At 38.5% G+C, this 24,767-nt stretch overlaps 1 protein-coding gene across 4 annotated transcripts in view; it reads left to right on the top strand.

The window, feature by feature from the left end:
* Nucleotides 1-24,767, top strand: part of PPP3R1 (protein phosphatase 3 regulatory subunit B, alpha) — a 96,868-nt gene that overhangs the window by 1,441 nt on the left and 70,660 nt on the right. Inside the window, exon 1 of one of the 4 annotated variants that reach the window (XM_012540166.3) lies at nucleotides 14,929-15,506. The exons of 2 other annotated variants lie outside the window; for them this stretch is intronic. In XM_012540166.3, coding sequence (XP_012395620.1) covers nucleotides 15,504-15,506 — 3 coding nt within the window. In that variant the 5' untranslated portion in view covers nucleotides 14,929-15,503. Of the gene's footprint in view, nucleotides 1-14,928; nucleotides 15,507-22,200; nucleotides 22,457-24,767 lie in introns of those variants that run through there. One more of the 4 variants, XM_031950592.1, reaches the window with a different exon arrangement.

The raw sequence follows: 24,767 nt of genomic DNA, 5'->3' as shown, positions 1-24,767 counted from the left end.
GATTGAAGAAGACTTCAGAGAGAAATGATCACTGTCTTCAAGTATTCAAATATTTGTCAATTGGGAGAATAATTACATTTTCTACCAATGGGGAAAGAATAGTGGCAAAGCAGTATCTCAAGAGAAGAAAGAGGAAGGTAACTGAATTTTGATAAATACTTTATGGTATCTAGATTCCCATTTAAGATAATCAAACAGAGAAGTGGTACTCAACCAGAGAAGTGGGGGAGGGGGGGAAGAAACAGCTTCTATATGCACTAGAGTTTGGCAAGAATCTTCTAATTACAAATCAAAGGCAGCTAAGAAACAGCTTCATCTGAAAAGAAGCAGCAATAAACCCACTATGAATAAATTAACTTCATTGAGGAACTTCTCTGAAGCAACTTTACAAATAGTTCATTTAAGATTGCAATTAGCCATAAGAAAAATGACAAAGAGGATCTCATTCAAAATAATTATGGAGGAAAAGATAAATGTTACAGTCATCTGTAGAGAATGTGCTTTAATTTGGGTTTCTGCCCAGTGCCAAAAAACAATTTCTCCCTCTTAGAAGCCAAAGTGAAAAGGAAGTAAGAATCTCTCCTCTTTAAGTTACTGGGGAAATAAAACATTCCTTAAAATAATTGGGAAAGGGAATTTTAAATAGGAAACAGAGAAGAAAAAGGATCCAAAAAACTAAAAGGAAAGGTTGGAAGGTAGAGAAGAACAAGGCACAAAGAAGGACGGGAAAGAAAGACATTTGTAGGTAAATTCTAAGAAGACTTTTGAAATTGAAGTGGGAATGAGACCCTCTCCCGAAATAGCAGCTTCATATGCTTCAAGAAATGATGGTATGGATCCATGGTGCCAATAAGATAAAACATCTTATTTATCTTATGTTAGAAGAAGGGCAGAAGTTGTAGTGGGGAGTGGTTGTTTCCTTTCTGCTGAGAGATAGCAAAATGGCTACCAATCTGACGTAAAGAAGAGAAACCCTGGGCTTATGTCCATAAGATAATATAGAGCCACTGAGCCTTGATAAACTTGATACTACTTCTCAGTCCTCATGAATCACAAATGATACTACCAAAAAACTCCAAAAGCATCACTAAGGATTATAAAGTTCTGGGCAAGGAACTAAAATCTTTGGGAACAAAAGGCAAGTTTATATCACTACTGCTGTTTGAAGGTAAAGTTATTAGAAGTGAAGGGCAGAAAGTTATTAACAGCCTCTTTAACCATCTTTTCACCTTTGATGCAAGTAGAATCAGCTTAGGATCTTAGCCCCAAAAATTCAGGGAATAGCAATGCCTCTCAGGCCACTCACATCATGCTTACAAAGATATAACCTGGAAATAGCTTCAAGAAGTGATATAGCTCCTTTTCCTACAGCAAACTACAGAGAATGAAGACATAGAGAAGAAGGTTCTTGCTCAGCATTATCTGAAAGCATTAGCTTTCAGAAATACGCATGGTTTGAAAACAATATTAAAGAAGGTGAATTACTGTCTCCCTTGAGGTTGTACCTTAAGGATTCTGGGAGTTAGAGGATTTGTGTTCAGATTTTACCTCTGAAAGTTACTCCCTGTGTGATCTTAGGTAAATCATCTAACTTCCCTAGACCTTATTTCACTCATCTGTAAAATGAGAGTTGGACTAAATGGCTTCTGAGGATTTTTCCAGATCTACAGTTGTGATCCTATGTTCTTATCTATTTATCACGTCTCCCAGAGCAGTAATTGTCTTGTGAATTTCCTATTCCTATACCCCATGCTTTGCACACCATAAATACCTAAATGAATTTTCATTCATTTATGGTATTGTTCCCCAATGCCCTCTGATATAACAGTTAAGAGCAGTAAGTGAAAGAGTCAAGGAAATGGATTCTGGTTCCCTTTAAAGACAAACTTTCTAACATCCATATATTAAAGAAGTTACTTTGGGAGGTAATGAGCTCCCCTCTTATTAGAGATCTTAAAGTCTATGAATAGTTGTCAGAATTATTATACAAGGGATTTTTGAAAATATGTAGGTTAGATACTTTGATATTTTCTGAGATTCTGAAACTATTAACACAAAACATACATTCAATAGAAATAAGAATGTCTTTTAAGTGATACAATTTTATTCTCATAGTTTCCTCTAAATTAAGTAGTTTTAAAATTTTTATTTTACTATGTACTTTGGGTAAATGAAAAATAGCACATTATAAGGAAATATATAATGCAGCAAATTAAGCAATAGAACTGAATCCATAAAGTACAATTATATATTGGGCATTTTATCTTTTACAAAAATAGATATTAGCAGTGTATTTAATGGAAGAACTTAGAAATATAGTTCACCAAAATATATACAACAGTAAAATCATAGCAATCTTAGTACTTTAATGAGATTTAAAATTTTATGTTCAGATACAGAGCAGCATGTTATTGATGGTAGATACAGAGCTGGGATCAGGATATACTGAGTTTAAGTCCTGTCTTTGATACCCACTAACTATGTGATCCTGGCAAGTCACTTAACCTTTTAGTTGTAAAGGGCTGAAACTCTGAGTTGATGCACTAAGGTCAGACAATCAAGCACTTAAGGCTAATTACCAATTGAACAATACTCTATTAGTATATGCTTGGGAAAATGGCCTTTCCCACTATTCTGTGCTGGTTCAATCTTTTGGTGTATACAGAGAATTGTGGGAAGGATTAGGGGATGGAGTAAGACAAGCGAGTCACTTGGCAGTAGACAAGGAAGAAGGAAATTGTGGAAATCCTGCATCCATCCAATTCACTTCTACTCCTAAAGACCAAGAATAAAGACCTCTGGCTGATTCTAATGTATCCAGGGTACTAACTTGGTCTTCACATTTAGTACTAGAGGGAATCTCCTTATCTAAAACTTCTCTATATGAATGAAATAATAGATCCATTCTTTAACTCTACATGTAGATATGTAATGAGAAATCTGATCTTTATGTAAACAGCAAAAATTAAAAATCATTATGACTGAGCCCATAATCCTGCTTTTGTCTCAGAGTTCAAGTCTAAAGACTTGCTGCTTATCTTTGATTTCTTAAAGTTCAAAAGGCTCTCCTAGGGTCTATTAAAGCCTGAGCAGCCTATATTGAACAAATCAGCATGGCATTTTTTCTATCTTTTTAATTTTTTTTCAATCCTTCTGGACCCTTTTTCAGGGGAAGGAGGGAGGAGACAGGAATATATGATGAATATGCTGTCACTAAACATGGTGCTGGTAGAAAAAGTTCACTTTCCCAGAATTCTATAAACTAAACTGGCACAATGACCTGGTGCAATGAATATGGGTAGCTGGTAAAAAAAAAAAAAAGGTCACTACAAGAGAAGGTGGCATAGAAGATAGGCCTACAATCAGTAACATTCATCTATGTGAATTCAAATCTGGCCTCAAGACACCACCTAGCTGTCACATAACCCTGTTTGCCTCAGTTTCCTCATCTGTAAAATGAACTGGTGAAGGAAATGGCAAACTATTCCAAGAAAATCCTAAATGGAGTCATGAAGAATCAGACATGACTGAAACTCATCAATTATCACTATTGTCACCATTATCACCACCACCACCACCACCACCACAAGGGAGCCAGAATGGAATAGGATAGTCATGAAAACAGATGAGAAAAGAGCTCCATGTTACATCATTGACTGGAGATGGGAAGAAGGAAAGAAATGACTTACTTTGGACATGTGGAATTCTGGGCAGTAGTAGTAGATAAAAGCTGCTCATCTGGTGACACAAACAACTGGAGCAAACAGATGATAGCCGTGAAAGCACAGACAGCAATAAACAAGTAAAATATTTGGTAAATTGGCATAAGGATACAGAATAGTTGTCATAGGATGAGCAATCACAATGCATTCATCCTGTTAGGACTTCCCTATGGATGCTGTGAGTTTGTCCCTTTCTATTAGCCTTAAGTCCAAATCCTATTTATGTCTTATCTGTTTCATAATAAATATTTTTATTTTCAAAATGTTTATTTGGTTGTTTCAAATTACAACAGGTGAGCTGACTGGTATACATCAGAAAGGACCTAAATTCAGAGATTTTAAAAGGGACAAAGACTTTCTTTGCATGGAGATAAAAGAATCATTGAACATCCTTTAAGATAAAATTTGTTTTGGCTGAGTAGAGCATGTGAATTCCATATAAATGCCACTGAACAACATCTCTTCTTGTTATTTGATTTTTGTGTGTATCACAAAGGGCTTTTTGTCCTAACTGAACACTCTTTGTCTTCTATGAAGTTTCTTCCTTGCTTCGCTCCCTAAATGTGCACATTTTTCAAGCTTCCTTTCTTCCTTAGTGATCCCATTCAAATCTCAGCTTCAACAAGCATCTCAGTGCAGATGGCTCCCAAATTCATCTTTTTACTTCCAATTACATGAATATTTTCATCTGGATAACCCATTAGCATCTCAAAATTTTCTAGAACCACTCCAATTGCTGGCCTCCCTCCCCGCCAAAAAAAGTTTGTTCTGACTTTAATTGTTAAAGCTATTACCATTGTCCAAATTATAAGGAATAAATCCCCACCCCCTCTCTCAGGTCATTTTTCATTCTTTTTCTTTTAGCTCCATATTTGTTCAGAAGTTATCTTCCTTTATAAAGTTTCTATGTCTGTCTATTCCTCTCTATCCCCACTTAGCAATAGGTGGTTATAATATACCACTATATTATAACTATTATACCATGGTTTCATAATTCCTTCCAATCTGTGTCTCATTCAATTTCTCTTTACAGTTACCACCTCTCCTCTGCTATTGCTATCAATAGCTTTTCATCATTAAGCTTGAGTGCAGGGATGGGGAAGTTAGGCCCCACACTAATCCCATTTCTGATTTTTGGATATTTATATATTCATTGCTGCCTTCTTAATGACAATAAAGCAAGGAAGATCATGTAGAAGCCCTACTTGAAAGATTAACTATCAGAAGTAGAGGTCCAGGACTTTAGGCTCTGATGACACCTGGATTAGACAGGCATAGAAAATATATCTCAGGGAATCCTGATAAAAAGAAGAAGAAAAAACTTGCAAGCACTAGCATCATCTTTATAGGAATTGGGTTAGTGCTAGCAAAAAATGCATTTTTTGTATGGCACATTCCTTTAAAACCTCACCTAGATGAAATTGATCCTGAAGGTTCATTCATGAGATTTAAAATATTGAGCCAATGAGGCTTTTGTGGTCTTTTTGTGGGTAACTGAGCTACTTGACTGATAGGCCACCTTGAAGTGTGGAACTTGGCTCAAAACTTGACAAGTTAGAAGCATTCTTGCAAAGATGCCAAGCCAAATTTGGTGATTCTATAAAGTTCCAGGGTGCCAATCGATAGATCTGTCACCTACAGCTGGAGAAAGGATTCCTGTTGAGTTAATCCTGAGTTAGTGCTGAGTCAAGGCATACTTTGGAACCTGTCAGATTTTTCTCTTAAAGATAAAATTATATAGATGAAAATAGATGATACCTTGTTGCATTGATAAGACAATGTGTCTATGATTAATACAAACTCCCCTCCTGACTAAGACTATTGAGATCTTTTCTATGCTGAATCTTCCCTATCTTCCAATCTTCACATCATATATCAGGTCCAGACACCTAGTTAATACAAAACCACTACAGCCTACGAGAGCAAAATTCTGGTTCCTAGGATTCCTTAGGACAACACCTAAATTGTCTATTCTGTTCTTCAAATTAAAATTTCCAATTAACTAATGTTCTGGGTCCAGGAACTTTGGAAAAGTTCCTAGATACTAACTTGGTCCAGCAAAAGCATGAACCTATTCAATAGTGGGTATCAATAATGGCATTGCAAATCAGAGACAGACATCTCCTGAGGTGAAGTTGAGTGATCCACAGGACCCAATTCCTATGATAATGGCATTATTTTTTAATAATAGCTTTTCATTTTCAAAATATATGCAAAGATAGTTTTCAGCATTCATCTTTGCAAAAAGTTGTGTTCTAAATACAAACAAAAAGCAAGCAAAAAATAACCAAAAAAGTGAAAATACTATGTTGTGATCCACATTCAGTCCCCATAGTCCTCATGGCTTTCTTTATCACAGACTATTGGAATTGGCCTGAATCACCTCATTGTTTAAAAAAAAAAAAAAAAAAAAAGCATTGTTTTGGGCCTGTAGAACTGCTCTCTGCAACTCAATTCTAAAATAAATGGATAATTTATTGTGGAATTCAGTGTCCCTTACATTGCTTTGGGAGTCGTTTCTCACAGATCACTTCATCCTCTTCCTTGACCTAATCCTGAACATACTTATTCCTCATTTGGAGAATATTGGCAACATCTGAGAAAAATGCTGTATTCTATCATTATCCACACAGACCATAACAACTTAGAATATTTTCAGACTACCCACTAATTCAATCAATGTCAAATCTGCTAAAATTTATTTTTTAGTAGGATCAATTCCATCAAATTCACTAACATCTAGGACAGGTTATATCAGACTGAGCCATTTGCCTTCTAGGTTGGCATAGAACTTGCAATTCAAAGAAAACTGATCTTTTATGTAATCAAACAAGCATTTATTAAGAACTTATATTATGCTAGACACTGTGCCAAGTGCTGAAGATAGAAAGGCAAAAAAAAAAAAAAAAAAAAAAAAGAAATAGTCATTGCATTCAAGGAGCTTGCAGTCTAATGGAGGATGCAAACAATTATGTATAAACAAGATACACAGAGGATAAATTGTATGTCAGTGGAAAAGCACTTAGGTTAAGTAGATATTGGAAAGACTTCTTGAAGAATGTGAAACTTTAGCTGGGACTTGAAGAAAATTAAGACATAAAAATAACAAGGGCAGAATCCTAGGCATGGGAGGAAGCTAACGAAAATGCATAGGGTTAGAAGATATTTGACTAACAAGGAAATCAGTGTCACTGGATCACAGAGAATGTTAGGAAGAATAAGGAGGTGAAGACTGGAAGGAGCTACTTGTGAAGGGCTTTCAAACCTAAAGAATTTTACATTGAATCCTGAAGGTAACAGGAATACAGAGTTTATTGTTGATATGGTCAGATCTGTGCTTTAGGAAAATCAATTTGTCACCTAAGTGGAGGACAAACCATAGTGGGGTAAGACTTAAGACAACCAGAAGGCAATAACTGCAATATCCTAAGTATGAGGATAGTGGCAATGTCAGAGGGTCAGAAAAGGACATATATGATAGATGTTACAAAAAACAATGACTTGGTCATAGATTGGATATAGGGGGTGACATAGGGTGACAACTATGGAGTAGTTGAAGATCTCACCTACATTGCTAAGCCCAGCCTTCAATGGTAATACAAAAATTAGTAAGAAAGATTTTAGAGGGAAAAGATAATGACTTCAAGTTGAAGATGTTGAATGTAAGATGTTTACAGCACATCCAGTTTGAGATATTCAATATGCAGATGAAGTTGTAAAATTAGAAATTAAGAGAGAGGTTGCGAATAGACAAACAGATCTAGAATAATCTGAATAGAGATGATAATTGAATCCATAGGAACTGATGATTTCACCAAGTAAATAGTAGAGAGAAGAAAGCCCAGAGAATCTTGGGGAACACCCATTAGTTAGTGAGCAGGTGAAACGTGGAGGAAGATCTCATCAAAGGAGACTGATGTGGCCCAGACAGGAGAGAACAAGGAGACATCAGTTTCATGAAATTCTAGTAGAAGAAAGTATGAAAGAAAAGAGTGATTGATTGTCAAAGGCAGCAGAAAAGTCATGAAGCATAAGGTTTTTAAAAAGGCCATTAGATTTGTAAATTGAGATACTATTAGTTGCTTAACTCTTGCTTCTTGACTCTACTACCTCTCCTGGTGAGCAGGAGAAAAGGTAGAAAAGAGGGGTATGATCTATCTCTGCTGCAACACTGACAGATACAATGCATCTTCTACTGCAGCCAAATCTGCCTATCTTTTTTGAAATTTTCAGCTTCCATATCATTCATTCTCACTTTACTTTCAGCAAAGCTACTTGGTAATTCTATTTTTAAACTGTTCTATTCATAAGCCATCCCCTAACATAAAAGTTACCTTTTCTATGTCTTATCACCTCTATTCTGAGGGCAGATAATAGTACAAGCCAAAAGTTGGAAAAGTACTTCCATTACTAAAATTTCTGTCAGTTTCCAACAGACTTTCATTTACATAGCTTGATCCATAGGTTGACTCAGAATATACCCTTCTATACAAACTATGGTTTCTGTTCATATTTTTTCCCTTTATACTCTTACTGTATAAGACTAAGTTGTAAGACTGCAGTCTCCAAAGTTAATGATTTACTGAGAGAGTTGGAAGTTTTTAAGATTCATTTGTATTATACTATGTGCAGCCAAAGCAGCATACAAGTTGGGACCTACTTCCACTGATAGACTTTGAATATTACTATTAAATGCAGCTATCAACCTGAAGTGTCTGTATCATGAGACTCAGAACTGAAAGGTCAGTAGGCACTTCTTGACTATTAGTTACAGCTATTTTCCTTTTTAATATTCATCACCTCAACCCTAAACTATATCCTCAATCCACAAAAAATGGATTGGCAGGAAGAATGTGTTGTGCTTCATATCTTTGACTCAAAGAGGCATTAGAAACACCTGAAATACCAGTTAGATTGACAGATCTGTGGGCCTGCAGAGAAGATATGACCTAGATTTGGTAGTCTTCTCCCACCAATATAACCCTTGCATGCCACAGGCTTGATGCCTAGGGAAACTTTGTTTGTGGGGAAGAATGTACAACCTAGACTCAGCACACATAGCTAAGGCATTAATTAGGGTGTAGCTGAAGTCTGACCATGCTAATGAAGGGTGTCAGTGGCAGCTAGAAGACAGAATAGAAGCCTCTGAAATAAACCTAAACCTAATTCAAGGAGGCTGATAGACTTTGGATACAGTTAATTTTCTCTTCTTCCTAAAGTTTAGAATCTCAGACTTCAGCATATTTCCTTGGCTTTGAGCCCTAAGTGGCAAGCAACTCATCCCTTATCTTAGCTCTTTGGATGTTGGTACTCTGCATTCACTCTGATAACTGAGTACAAAAGATAAAAAATACAGGTAATCAGCTTTTCTTTGGCCTCACCTGCTTCCCATTTTTCTTAAATTTTTATAACACACTCTTCATAAGGATTAACCCTGCCTCCTAGTTTCCTTAACTATTGGCATATGCCAATCTGGCCTCAAACAGAATCTGATGCCTCCCACCACAATACCAACAATTTCAAGTTGTCTTCTGTGCTTAGAAGATGAGGTACTGCTTTCCCAACAGATGGCATGAATGTGCAATAAGCCTGAAACCAACCAAACAGGTGGTTATATTCTTCTACAAGATCTGAGACTGCCATGTTCTGAGAATTTTTGTAAAAGAATATATAAAAAAGAGTTCTGCTTATCCATCCCACTTACAGGTTTCCTTGTCTTCCTTTTTGACAGGAAAGAAAAAATATAATATCTGAGATCTATCATGATTACAGTCAATGATAAAAGCATTTGTGATTGACCTATACTGTAATGAACTCCAGACCTGCTGGACTAACTGAATCAGATTGTTACCCTTACCAAGATAATTCTTTATGGGAGAGAGATATAAATGGAGTAAGGGGAAATAATTTCTTCCACAATTTGGAAGGTAGTGAGGATAGAATTCTAAATGTACTTTTCAAGATAAATAAATCATACCATTTGAATTTGCAATATCCTATAGTTTTCAACAGTTCAGGAATTCTTGTAGGGCATGTGGAACTGGGGAATAATTGTCCATTGGGACTATATCCCATTTGTTTATCAGAATACTGACCAATATACCAGTTCAAACTGCACTTTAGAGCACTGCCAAAACCACTTCTTTGCCAAGCTGGAAACATGCCACCTAAAGCAGTAGGAAATAAATTCCTAGAGAATATCATAGGCCAGCAGGGGATGTGGAAGGAATTGTCTAACAGAGTGCTCAGGATCCACCCTTAACCCTGCTCTGTTGAATATTTTTATCATTGATTTGGTTATTATAACTGATATAGCTATATCTATATAATCTTTCTCAGATGTGCAGGTAATGTGAAGTCGGGATAGCCAACACACTACATTGGTAACAGAAGTTCCTTATGGGTAATAGCAGTTTGATTTTTGTCCTTGTATTTTCATTGTCTGATATATAGTAAACACTATACAAATGTCAGTTTGAATTGGATGACAGAATCAGTATTCAAAAAGGTGTCTGCAGTCTTGAAATAATAGGATGAAATTTATCAGAAATAAGTGGTAAAGTCCCTCCATTTGGATACCAAAACACGACTGAACCAAGTACAAATGGTGAGCCGTATGTAACTAGTCTGGATGATTAATAAATGTTGAATTATAATGGAGAATGAATTCAAAAAGAGTCCAAAATATAAAATAGCCAAAAACTAATGCCAGAATAAGCTGTATTAATAGATGCACAGTATTCAGAACAAGAAGTGATAATATTACACTTAATCTTGCTTAGACATCTAGAATGATCTCTTCTGCATGCCTTATTTTAAGAAGAGTACTAAGAAACTGAAACATGTCCAGAAAAAGTAGTAATAAGAATAGAGATTTTAACATACAAGGGTTGTTTGAAAGAATCGGATGTTTTTAACCTAAAGAAGATATGGGGGTAGAGAGTAGGTGGGAGGGATTAACTGGGATTTGATAGCTGTCTAAAAACACTTGATAAATTGTCATGTTGTGAAAGGATTAGAATTATTCTGCTTGTCCCCAGAGTGTAGGAGCAATGTATGTGAAGGGGGTGAAGAAGTTGCCTAGAGGTAAGAGGTAGTTTTCAGCTTGTTGAAAGGAAAAACTTTTGAATTAGAGCTATCTGAAAGTACAGTGGGATGATTTGAGTTTCCCTTTGCTAATGGTCTTAAGCAAAGGCTAGATGCCTAGTTGAAAGGGATGGGTAGAGGGGTATTCCTTTTGCATATAGCTTGGAATCAATATAGTAGAGTGGAACAAATACTGGTATTGGAATCAGGAGTTAGGTTCAAATTCCAGCCCTGCCCCATAGTACCCATATAATTTTGGGTAAGTCACCAAAGCTCTCTGTGCTTTAGGTTGATTTGTAAAATAAGGGGATTGAAGTAGAATATCTCTAAGATCCTTTCCAACTCTATGCTCCAATGTCTTCTGAGATCCCCTTTCATAGTGAGATTCTAAAAAACTGCATTCTAAGCACTGCTTTAGTGAGAACTCCCATTTCAAAGATTTTAAGGGTTCCTCATGTTTGTGGATTATTACTACCAATTTATCCCTAAATTCTCAGCCCTCTCAACTAACTTTGCAGGTTTATTGGGGTGTAGCTGAAGGAACTCTGCAGTATATAACAGAAAGAAATTGACTATGGTAAACTCAAGCATATATCTTTGCTTTATCTGTTAATTTGAACAAACTTTTTCTAATTGTTCTTATTGGTTAGTGATGCTTTCCATATGGCCAAAAAAAAAAAAAAAAAAAAAAAAAAAAAAAAAAGCTATTCTCTCATAAGCTGCTAGACTTTTTATACCCAAGGATGTACTGGATGTACTGGAATTAGTTTACATTGGGTCAAAAGGGCTGTGAAATTTCAGTGTGAGTATTTGTATTTCAAAAATTAGCAAATGCTACAAATGGAGTTTTCATTTACTGTCTTGTTGATGCTTTGGACTTAGGGAAGTGATAGTCTTTTGGGTACTTCTGCAGATCTCTTGGCTATAAAGAAAATTTGATTCTTAAGGGCAACATTTGGAGATTTCACTGTATTGTATGTGAACTACAGAAACCTAAAGCAATGTTTCTGAAAGCTCGGAAACTATAATTGTGATCTTCTTAAGCTGGTTCAACTTCTCCACAGTTTACATCACAAGATGACACAACTGAAAAACCAATACACCATTGTAGAAGCTGGTATATGGATAAGACATCACATGCTCAGCCACTGTTAACAAACATACTAGAGTCAATCCACCATCAAAGCGGTCAAGATCCTCAAGTTGAGCCCAGTTGATCATCGTTCTTGAAGTTTCCAAGCTGAGAGAAGATCAATATCCTTTGTTTTCCTTTATTCATGTTCACATCAATATATTCCCTAGGACTTTTCAAAGGAGTATGATGCCTTTGCCATGAAAGTCAGACAAACTGGATCATTCCCCTTTCCTCACCATGTTTTACTACACTGAAACATTTGCTCTTATGATTTCACATGCTTGGAATACCCTCCATTTCCTCACTCCAGTCCCTGCTTACAGGACATCCTACACCTGCTTCTGGATCAGCCTCAAATGTCCATCCTCGTTAAAATCTGCATTCCAGGCAGACATGGCCTCTCCTACCTCTAAACTTCTATAGCATTTGCTTTATTCTGCTCCCAGATTTATTACAAATACTGCTGGTATTTGTGTACATGCCTTCAATTTCCTGACTATACTGTATACTTGAGGGTAAGGATTTTATACATAGTGAATGTGTGTACACGAGAAAGCAAATATTTGTTGAGACCCGGAATGAACAATTTTGTCATTAAAAGGCATGGGGTTTGTTCTCTGTTACGTCTTAATATTATTTTAGATATAGATTAAAATAATCTGTAAACCCAAATAATTTTCACTATTTTTACATATTTTGGGGGATAACAACAAAACGTGAAATGTTATTCCAAGATTAAAATTCAGAATTGTTGATCTTAGTCCAGCCCTCTTACCTTATCCCCACTTTGTCAATACAATGATAAAATACATAGATTTAAATTCCTTTAGTTCAAGGATTGTCATTTGAATGTAAATGTAAACACAACACAAGTATATTGTTATAGTTACCTCTATGAAAACTCTAATAGATTTTCTTCAGCAATGGTTGAAGGTCCTGTCTCACTTCTTGGTCTTTTAGTTTCCAATTTATATAGTAGCCTAACTCTGAATTTAGCAGTTAAGCATCCCTCTTGTTTCTGAATCAAACCTATTGTAACTCAAGAAGCCACTTTAGACAGTTCACTCCCTTAAAATATTAATACATACTCCCTACATATCTTACAAACATAGGGGGCTAACTAATGCCAGTAACTCATTTTTTTTTTTAGTTAACTACTTCTTTTTAGTCCTGTCTGGCTCTTCCTGACCCCATTTGGAGTTTTCTTGGCAAAAATACTGGTTGGACATTTTCTTCTCCAGTTCATTTTACAGATGAACACAATAAGGGCCACAAGGTTAAATGACTTGTGCAGGTCACCCAGCTAGTGAGTGTTTGAGGCTGACTTTGAACTCAGGTCTTCTTGACTCCAGGATTAGTGCTCTATCCACTGAGCCACTTAAGTGCCTTTTTTGACTCTAAGAAATATTACACAGATACATGAAATTTATAAGTGATTACAAAATGTGACATAAATATTTACATATTAAGTATTTTGTTATCTTTCTACCCCGCCTCCTGTTTTAGTTTTCTTTTTTGAATTCAAATAACCTCTCTTCTCCCTTTGGATATAGTTGCTCTTGTAATAGCAGATTTAAGTTAAAAGTGAAAGATATCGATTTTTGTCTGGTGAGATAGGTGAAAATTTGACTTTTCTCTAGTTTGGCAGCTACTATCAGTAATAAGGGAACAAATTGTTCTAAGGAAATCGGACTAAGGGTGTATGGAACAAACTCACCTGTCTGGCTAATTGTCACATTCTCAATGTGAATATTTCCACATCAGAAATAGGAAATCACCACAAATTAGGGCTTGAGTTGTTTTTGTGTGTGTGTGTGTGTGTGCATTGTCTAGACTTTAGAAGGTGTTAAAAATGAAGAATTAGCTTAAAACCGTGTACCTACATCAATGCTCCCTGCCACCCCATAGGGCTGATAAACATTTACCAGCACTTCCTAAGAACTTTGCTTGAGCTCAGCAAGCGCGCAGTCCAAGGCTCAGGGAATGAAGTCATCCCAAGACTGAAGGTCTGGTGAAGGGGCATGGGCTAATAATAATAATATTTGGCATTTATATACCCCTTAAAGGTTGCTTAATGTTGAAGATCCACCATCTCATTTGGACCTCATTATTCCGAATAATTGTACCTCTTTTTCCCCCGAGGTTGGTCCACCCCGCACCAAAGGGCCCTCCAGACTGCAGGGGAAAACAACAGCCCAGAGTTTGCGGAAGCCCTTTCCCGGGCTAGGAAGCAGCAGCCCCCACAATTCTCGCCCACTTTGAAAGCTGCGGGTGGCTTGGACACTTTGTCCTTCATCTGCGTGTTTCCTCGCGGCTCAAGGGGCTCATCATTGGGGATCTCGGATTTGCCAACTCATGCTGGCGCGGGGGTTGTGGGGCAGGGGGCGTCCACTCTGGGGAAAACTATCAGGAGGTGCTTGGTGCAAATGCTACGGCGAGCCCAGAGCCCGCCCCAACTGCGCCCTCCCCTCGGGGTGGAAAGTGGCAGCTTCCAGGCGGGAGGAGTGGGGGGGGGGGGAGGGAGGAATGGGGGGGAAGGGCGGGAGGAGAGGGAGGGCTGGAGGCTCGTTAGAAGTCTGCAACCCTGAGGCAACGCAGTAGTTCAGCCAGAACTCCAGGCTTCCCACTGCGCTAAAACAGATCCCCACCCTCCCCGCTACCCCAGTTCCCCTTTTCCTTCGGCCCTCTCTTCCTCCTCCCCCTCCCCCCTTACCCCACGTGACAGGAAAGTCTACGACAACACACGTCACCGGCACCGCCCTCCTCCTTTCCCAGAGGCTTCCTCCCGCGCACAGCACGCACGGGGGCGTAGCCGAACGCACGGACGGAGGAGGGAGGAGGGAGACGAGAAGGAAGGAGATGAGAGAGGGGCGGAGAATACGCGTTGCTCCGCCCTCTCTTCCTTCCCCTACCAGAGGCAGCTCCCGAGCTTCGGCCGAGGCTCCTGCTCCGCCGTAGGTGCCCGGATGTGCGGCGGCGCTCGGCGAAGCTCCGCCCCCGCCGCCCCGCCGTGCCCCGTCCGTCGCCCCCTCTCCGCCGCAGCATCGCGCTCTCTTTCTATCTCTCCTCTCTGTCTCTTTCTCCCTGTCTTTCTCTCTCTCTCCCCTTTCCCCCTCTCGCTCGCTCTCTTCCTCTCCCTCCTCTCCCGCCCTCCTCTTCCTTTTTCTCGCCCGGAGATTGCGGGTCAGCGCGAGCCACCGCAGTGAGACTGTCAGCGCTCCGCCCCGGCGCGAGTGCGAGGCTGCCGCCGCCGCCGCCGCCGAGCCACCCTCCCCCTCTCCCGACCCTGTTCTCCAGCCGCCCTCCTCCTCCTCCTCCGCCGCCGCCGCCTCTCTACTTCTCTTCCTCTTCTTGTCCTCCTTGTGGTTAGTTTCCCCTCCGCAGACGCTCTCTCCCCCTTCCCCCGCGCGCGGCCCTCCCCGGCGCCCCCCAGGACCGCGAGCCCAGACCGGGCCACTCCGCCGCCGCCAGCTGCAGCTCCTCCCTGGGGATCCAGCCCGAGAGCCGACGCCCGCTCCCGCGACCGAGCCAGCCAGCGAGCGGCCGACCCATCATCCGACATGGTGAGAGAACCCTGCCCCCCGACGTCTGGGACCCGCTTAGCTGGGCGTAAAGGCGGGGGCGGGGATCCGGGGTGCGGAGGATTTGTCACCCGTCCCCGCACCCCCATTGTCCCTTCTGCTCCGGCCTCCCTCCGGAGACCCCTGCCGTATCTGTTCGTGCGCGCGCGCCTTGCGTGTGCGTGTCTGTGTCTCTGTCAGCCTCGGTGGGGCCGAGCTCGCGTGGGCCCCTGCATGTCAGGACCTCCCTCCCCCATCTCCGTCCCTGGGCCGGGCCCCCAAGGCAGGACTGCTACTGCGCTTTCCAGCCTCCTCCCGACTGCACCCCTGCACATCTCCTTGGCCTCCCCTGAATATGCACCCTTTCTGGGAGGACACCCCACTTCTCTCACTCCTCCGTGGCTGCAACCTGCCATGCCACCCACTCTCGCTCCTCTAGTGCCAGCTCGTGCCCCTCAAATCCCTCTTTAGCCGACCACCTCCTTATCTGACTGTCTTCCCTCTCTTCCCCTCTTGATTGCTTTTCCTTCCCGTCCTTTTTCCTCCATCCCCCCGCTTGGGAATGTCGGCCTGATTACCTACATTAAGAAAATAAAAACAAATACCCGGGAGCGAATAGCCTGCGGTCCTTTTTAGTTGGTATTTCTCCACTGGCTTGACTTCTAAACAGGAAGACTCATACAGGGAAGGGAACGATCTTTTCCTTTCCCATCTCCTCTTGGTATTTATTTTGATGTTGATTGCAGCCATACGGGGGTTTTCTTACTTGGCTCCTTTTCTCTCAAAATGAGCAAACAGGAAAGGTCCAACACACATTTAGTGGTAAACCAGAGGGTAGATCCAGTCCCAGAGGACGGGAATGATTGTTTTGAATGTTTGCTCATTACCACGGATTTTTCCTTACTACCTCCAAAAATATCTCTCCTGCGGTGGTGGTTGTTTTTGAATCATGGCGATTTAAATTTGCCTTCCGAGCTCTAATGTTAATCCCCAGACAGGATTCACTGCTGTAGTGTTTCAGGCTGACGCTAGGGGTGTGTCAATTGCCTCTGCCAACACTGCCAAGAAATCAACGCCCTATTAGATCTACATTTTGCTTTACCTGTACTTTTCTTTGCCCACTGCTATAATTTATTTTTTTAGAATTAAAAAAAAAAAAAACTTTTATCAGTAGAAAGCAAACTAGGCACGTGATGCTTCTCTGGAGCAGCTTATCAGTTTTGAAACCTTGAGCCTAGCAATGTTACTTCCCCTCGTTTTTCTCTAAAACTGACAGTTGTCTTTGGGGCTTTTGAACAAAATTTGATGCTAAGGAATATTTTTTGCTTTTGTGATTTCATAAAATGTGCTTAAGAAATGTTTTGCTACAGAAATTTAAAAATGAGACTAGTATGCCATTGGTGATTTATTATAGGGAAGCACAACAAAAATTAAAATTGTGAAGTAGAGTTTTTTCCATTTTAAAGGCTTGTACAAGTTTAAATGAACTCTCAGTGAACTCTGAGCAATATAATATGAATATAGTTTATATAAATGTAATGCTATGACATGTAGAAATTTTGCCAATACAATTATCAAAAAAGATATTTTTTCCCCCAAAGTCTTTGTATTCCTTAAATAATCCAAAGTTTGGATTCTATTGAATTTTTGTGAGAAGAAAATTATATAGATCAGTTCCTTTTTATAGCATGCTGTTTTTTATCAGTTTGGTCACTAGGCGTCATGGTCAGGAATTTGTTGTTAGTGCTTTAGTAATTTCCTTGGATTTACACCTTTTATTTAAGGATCAGTAAAATGTATAGTTTAAGTGTGTTAAATTGGTTGCCTTAAGTTTGACCCAAGTATGAATATATAGTACATTCATGTGGCTCTATTATGTCCTCTAGAGCAAGGCTGAAATCAAAAACTCCCTTTGATATTTGATGAAATTTCAGGAATTGTATTTCAGTTGTTAAATTTACTCCTTTTCAAATACAATATATCTGTTTAATTTTGTGAACTTTCTCATGGTCTGTTCTACTGATTATTCCCCCACCTCATACATGACTCTCTGACCCCACAGTATATCCTCCTCAATATGTACTTCTTGATTTACCCTTTCTCCTTTTTTATTCTACCTAATATCCCTCCACCCCCTTATTTTCTAAGGTATATTTCTGGACCTAGTAGATTAGAAAGTGATTTTTTTAAAACTTGGAATCATTCTGGGTGGATGCTACAAGGCTCAATTTCACTTTATTTCTAGAAGGACCCTAATACTTGGGAAAGGAGATGTCTTTAAATTAAGAAGGAACTTTGTGCCTTTAGAGCCTTATTTTTTATTTTTCTGAAATGAGTTTACTTAAGTCATCTTCATAGATTGATAGTAGAAACAATGGAAGTGGATCTAGGTGATTACTGGAGGAATCTTATAGGTCTTTTGGGTCCAGGGATGTCATGAAGTTCTTTGGCAGTCTGCTGACTGCTTTCTCACTGTAATATCTTCAAAATACCAATAAAATACATATAATTGCCAAAAAAAAAAAATAGCAATTGTGTTGAAATACAGTTGTCATAAGATTTTAAAAAATCAAATTTGAGACTTCAGGTAGAGATCTCCTGATTTAGTTCAACCATATAATTTTTCGGGTGAGAAAATTAATGACCAGAATTTAAAGGACTTATCCATTATTAAGTACTTACTGTAGAGAGACAAGAGGGCCAAAGATAATTCTTGATGAATACCCACACAAGTTACAGAGGCACAGATTCAGTATGGAAACAGGCCTGGGAAGACCAGAATCCTTGTCCTAACCAAGATACTTATAGGTTGTGTGATTTTGGACAAGTCACTTTATTTCCTGTATAATTATTTGTATTTTCTTGTCTTTAAAATGAGAGAATAGCACTAGATGGTCACTAAAGCACATCTAGTCTCTTGAATCCATGAAATTGGGAGGTTAGATAAGATAGAGAAATATCCAGGACAATGCACTAAAAGAATTCCAGAGGAGAAAAGTTGATATATGAAGTGCATCAGTCATACATCTTCATTTTACTGTTGAGGAAACTGAGTTGCAGGTAGATGAAATGACCTTTATAATTATAGAGAGTAAGTATAACTGTAGGTATTGCCATAGCATGGTTAGGACTCTTAGGTATGGGTGAGAAGAGTTAAAGGGTTAGGTGAAAGATATGTTAAGAGATTGAGAGCCATTGACCAAAAAAAAAAAAAAAAAAAAATTGTTATGTGGCTTCTGAGGTAGAAATAATTCCTTAATAGTGACTCATGATCGGAAGATAAAAATTAGTGGGAGTACCTGGTTGGATGAAGATGAAGAAAGAATAGATGTTGGTACATTTACCAGAAATAATGGACTGTTTCTATCATTCTGTCCCATTTGTCACTGTTGACTACTATCCCTTCCTAAAGATTCTTTCCTGTTCTTTCATGCACCTACTCTCTTGTGATTCCTATCTATCTGCTCTTTCTCTATTCTCTTTGCCAAGATAGCATCTTTTTTTCTCAAATTCATGGGCTCTCCAGGACTTTCTTATGCCCTTTTCTCCTTTTTCTCCTCCATTGTTATGAGGTTCTCATCAGCTTCCATGGATACAGCTGTTTCTTCTATGCAAGTAACTTCCACATTTTTATATCTAGCCCCTGTTTTTATTCTAGTCATCACCAGCAATTAATTGGACACCTTCAAATAGATGTCCCATAGGTAGGTATCTCAGACTCAAAAAATCTACAACAGAACTTAATTATTTTCCTCCCAACATCTTTGCTAATTAATTTCCTGATTTTTATTAAAGACTCTGCCATCTTTCATCTTAAAATCTTTCCTTCTCACATTTAGCTTGTTTCCAGGTCTCATTATACCTACTTTTCTTTCCATTAAGACAGCCACCAACCTTATTCAAACTTGGATCATCTCTTGCCAATTATTGTCTTGCTTCGAGTCTGTATTGCTGATATTTCTAAAGCACAGCATTGACTCTGTGCTTGAGTCAATTTTGACTCTGCTTGAGAAATTTTTTGATTTCTTGTAAAAATACAAGGATAGGTTCAGGACCTGGGATTTCAATAGTATAGAGAACTTCTAGATGAGGAAACTTAGCAATCCAGGCTGGCACCTTCTCTGCAATTTGGCATCTTAGACCCAAAATTGACAACCTGTCTTATGTCATGGACCCTTTGACAGTGGCTTGGAGTTTCTGGACCCTTCTCAGAATCATGCTTATAGAGATATAAAATAGAAAATTAAATTCAATCTTATTGACATAAAAATGCACTTCTTTTTTTTTTTCTACTCAAATTTGTAGGTTCCTTGAAATCTATCCAGAGACCCTGGTTTAAAAACCATTGTCTTAAAGAGTTGCCTAGAGTATTTTGAGGTAGTCCCTATGTTCTGGAATGTCAGAGCTAAAACTTGACCCCAGATCTTCCTGGTTTTCAGGCTAGCTTTCTAATTCCTAGGCCACATTTAGCCTTTTGTAACAGGCTTACTCTCCTTCATGTACTTTCTTCCTGACCTGCTTGCTTCTCTGCATACATGATATTCTATCTCTTTAGCCTAAGCTGTGCCCATGCCTGGAATGTACTCTCTTCTCATTTGAACCTTGTTGATTCTCCAGCTTCCTTCAAAGGACAGCTCAAGTGCTGTGTCCTAGAAGACTATTCTAGTTCTACCACCTTCCCTTCCTGAGTTGTTACTGCCCTACCTTAGGGAATTATTTTGTATATTTGTTGTATTTAATTTCCTCTAGGCGTATTATTTATTCCTTAATAAAATGAAAGATTTTTGAGACTGGGGATCATTTTGTTTGGCCTTTGTATTCCCTAGTTTCTGATACATAGTAAGTAATAATGCTAATTGAATAACTATCACTATTGAGGATTTAATTGGACAAGTATTTGAATGAGCAGTTTTGGGTTGAAATATCGTAGAGAGTAAAGAATAGAGGAAGTGAAAAGGAAATGTTGGCAATCTAGAACATAGAGCCAAATTTAGAAATAGGAAATTTGATGGAGATAAATGCAAAGTCTTTACAGACCTTAGTTCAGAAAAATCAATTTCACAAGTGCAGGGTGGAGTTATGACATATACTAGGTGCTATGATTAGATTATAGCATCATTGGTCACAGCTGAAAGGGATCTTAGAGAACCTAGAATTGATCTTCCTCCTTTTAAAGATGTAGAAACTGAAGTTCTGAAAGGTAAATGACTCTCCCAAGGTCGCATATAATAGCCCTCTAAAAGGGCAATTTCATTCAGGTGCCCTTCCTGCAGTCAATCTTCATATCAACAAGCAGGTGGATTTGGCAGCCAAGAAATGTAATGCAATCTCAGTCTGCTTATAGAGAGCTATATCATTCAGATCTACGAAGGTCCTGTGCTCTGCCCTCATCACCTCACATCACATCACCTCTGTGGTAATGAGTTTACTTCTGAGAGCCACATTTGCAGAAAGATATTGATTGACAAGTTGGAGTGTATCTAGAGAAGGAATAATTGATAGAAGAAGCAAATTTAGGCTTGATATAAGGAAAAATTCCTTGATAATTAAAAATATCCAAAATTAAAATGGGTTACATTGGAGGAAGGAGTGGGTTCTTCCTCATAAGAAGTCTTCAAGTGGCTCATTGAATGCTGAAGATTCTCTTTCCAAGTAGAAGCTGGACCAAATAACCTCAGTGGTCCTTTCCATTTCTGAGATTTTGTGATAGTCCGTTCTAGACACTCTTAGTTTCTGTAGAGGATAGGGTTAAGGATTGGATTTGTTATCTTTTTATTTTATTAATAAAGAGAATTCTGGAAGATCACTGTTATCTGTGTTCGTTAGCACTTTCTCTACACTGTCTTTGAAAGTTGCTTAGAGCACTGAGATTTTAAATGATTTACCCGAGGTCCTCGGGTAGGTTGCACTTGAAGGTTGCAACTTGAGGTTGCACTTGAACCCAGATGTTTGTGATTTAGAGGCTTGACTCTAGGAGATCAAATTACTTAAAAGATACAGAGAAGACTAGGACATAGCCCCTCACTTCATAATCTAGACTCTACCCTAGAATGGAAGGTAAACTGTATACATATAACTCTTAATATTAGATAGTATATAAATGGATACAAAGTAGTTATTAAATACCTACTGTTTGCCAGAGACTGAACTAACATCTGGGAATACAAAGAAAGGTAAAAGCCAGATCATGCTTCCAAGTTTACTGTCTTAAGTTGGCAACAACTTGAAAACTGTATAGTCAGGCTATATATAGGGTGTGTGTGTGTAATTTTAAGTGTAAAAAGATCGAAAAGGTGGGTGATCAGAGAGCTAGGTCATGAAAGCTTTGAATGCCAAACAGGATTTTGTATTTGATCGTGGAGGTGATAAGAGAATTGCTGGAGTTTCTTAAGTAAGAAGATAACATGATTAGACCTCCACTGTAGGAAGACTACTTTGACATCTGATTGGAGAGTGGAGTTTGGGATAAAGATTGGGAAGAGATTTTGTACAAAGAAAAACCAGCAGGCTATTTCAGAAGTCTGGTTATGAAGTGATGAGAACCTGGAGAAATGTGATAGCAATGTTAAAGAAGGCTGAGAGGGAGTAGGTTTAAAAGAGATGTTATGCAGGTAAAAGTGACAGAGCATAGCAACAGATTGCATTGGGAGGGTTAGGTGGGATGATGGCAGTGAGAATGAGGAATAAGAATATCATTGAAATTGCAGTCACTGGGAAGATCTTAGTTGGTATCCACAACAATAGTATTGAGAATAATCTTTGTAGAAATAATTAACTCCATGGAAACTAGTGAGATCACAAAATGAAATAGTAGAGAAAGAGAACAAGGGCCAGGAATGTCTCATGGGACACTTAGAGATGGATGAAGATCTGGCGAAAGAGATTGAGATGGAACATTTGGAGAACCGGAGAGAATAATGTCATGAAAACCTAAAAAGAAGAGAGTATCAGAGGTAAGAGGATGATCATGTATGTCCCAGGCTCCAGAGATGTCAAGAAAAATGAGGATTCTTGAGAAAAGACCATTGGATTTAATAGTATTTTGTTTTTTCCAAATACATACAAAAATAGTTTTCAACATTTACCTTTGCAAACTTTGGGTTTCAAATTTTTTTCCCACTTCTCTTTCCCCCAAAGACAGCAAGCAATCCGATATAGGTTAAACATATGCAATTTTTCTAAACATTTCCATAAGGACTAATGGATTTAGCCCTTCAGAAATCATTAATAGCTTTGGAGAAAGCACTTTGGTTTGAATGATGAGGTTATGTAAGCCAGATGGTAGAGAGTTAAAAAGACTGGAAAGTTAAAGTGACTGGAAAGGAAGTGGAAGCACTTATTGTAGATGACCTCAGGGAGTTAGATCACTTCAGGCTGGAGAAGGGTTCATCAAGGAACAGAGAAGTTGGTATTTGAATTGGGACTAGAAGAATGGGTAGGATTTAAATAGGGAGAATTGGGAAAGTAACACAGGATCAGGAAACCACAGAGCTTATTTAAAGAACAGCCCAGTAGTCTCTAGGACATGAAATTGAGTGAAGTGGAAGATTGAATCCAAGATGAAGGAATTTGGGATTTCTTTGGTAGGAAATGAAGAGACATAGAATTTTTTGACTAAGAGGAGGATGAACTAATACTATGATTTAGGAATATTAAATTGGCAATAGTGGAAAGGAAGTGTGGCATGGGGGAGGCATAGTTAATTTTGGATTTAGACTTTGTGATCCTGAGCAAGTCATTTATCTGCTGTAATGTATGGTGTTATCACAGCAGATGTTAGAAATTCCCTATATGGATGGAATCCCAGTTCTATGTTCTTCCTTCCCTCTAAAATGCTAATTATAAATATTTATCCACGCTACAGAAACCTGTCATCTTTTGACAGGTTCAACTCCTTCCATCCTCTATATTTAATTATTAATAGGCCTCTCATTTCTTTCTCCACAATCTCCTTTTATTTCCACCATCATCCTGATTCAGTCTCTTCATTATCTCTCACTTAGACTAATGTGACAATCTTTCCAGTCCATTCCATATATGTAAGCACCTTTAGTATTAAATCCTCTTGAAGAGCAAGTAATCACTCTTAATTTATCCAATTTGTGCACCAGTTTGGACAAGTATGGATTAAGACTAAGTATAAAACATTTGTGATTTTTTTTTTTCAGTGCCCTTCCAGTTCTGCGATTCTTTGAATGCCCATTTCATTCATCCACATATGCTCATGTGAGGGAGTTTATATAACTGCTATTTATGAAAACACTGTTGTTTATTTTTATGTTACCAGTTCATTTAAAATAGTACTAAATCTGAAGCTCTCCTTCCCCCCTTGTCTTTTGGTGCATGTTTCTTTTTTGTTCCACACCCGCTGATTTTCCTCCTTCAAAATGCTTCTAGCTCCTTAGAAGTGGTTGAGACATCTCGTGGCACAGTGGACAGAATGCTTGGGAGTCAGGCTGACCTCAGTTGAAAACCAGTCTCAGATACTAATTAACTGTGTGACCCTAGCCAAGTCACTTAATCTCTTCATTAGTTTGCTCATTTCCCTCATAAAATAGGGATAATATAATAGCACCTGCCTTCCAGGCCAGTATGAGCATCACATGAGATGGTGTTTGTAAATTGCTTATATTTGTAAGCCACAGGGCCTGACACATAGGAAATGCTTCATAAATGCTTGTTTCCTTCCCTTCCTTTATAACTGTATTTACAAAAGATGATTACTAATTTAACTTTAGTTTTTTCATTTGAAAATTGGTATATGATTCTGCTTCATATTCTTTATCCAAAATATGAGAAGCAGTACTTGGCTCCAATTTCTACCCTTAGTTTCTGGTCACAAGATTGACCATATCACTTGACCTTCTTTCAGCCTTTGTTTCCTTGTCAGAAGAATTGGGCTCACATTCTATTGTTGATATTTCTTATCCCAGAAATTTTGGGCAATTCACTTAGTTTCACTATTCTCAGCTATAAAATGATGATTTTGATCCTCTTCAACCCACTTTTCCAGTGTAACTTGTTTCTCTTCTATGAAATTATCAGATTGATTATTTTTTAATTGAACCAATTTACAGTTTATTTTTTTCCTGCCTCTGAATTTAGTTCAGAGATTCAGCTGGCCTGTAACAAGTTAAAAATCTAGTTCTTTTGCCAATCACTTTTCCATACTTTCCTTAAAGAAGTTTGTCATCCTTGAGTGATGTGAGTGGACATCAGGGAGTCTTTAGTACTACACAACACCAAGCTATCCTTCAAGGATGT

This window comes from Sarcophilus harrisii, chromosome 2 (genome assembly GCF_902635505.1).
Source record: "Sarcophilus harrisii chromosome 2, mSarHar1.11, whole genome shotgun sequence".
Lineage (NCBI taxonomy): Eukaryota > Metazoa > Chordata > Mammalia > Dasyuromorphia > Dasyuridae > Sarcophilus > Sarcophilus harrisii.
Note: the sequence above shows the minus strand (reverse complement) of the source record. Positions and strands in the feature narration are given on the sequence as shown.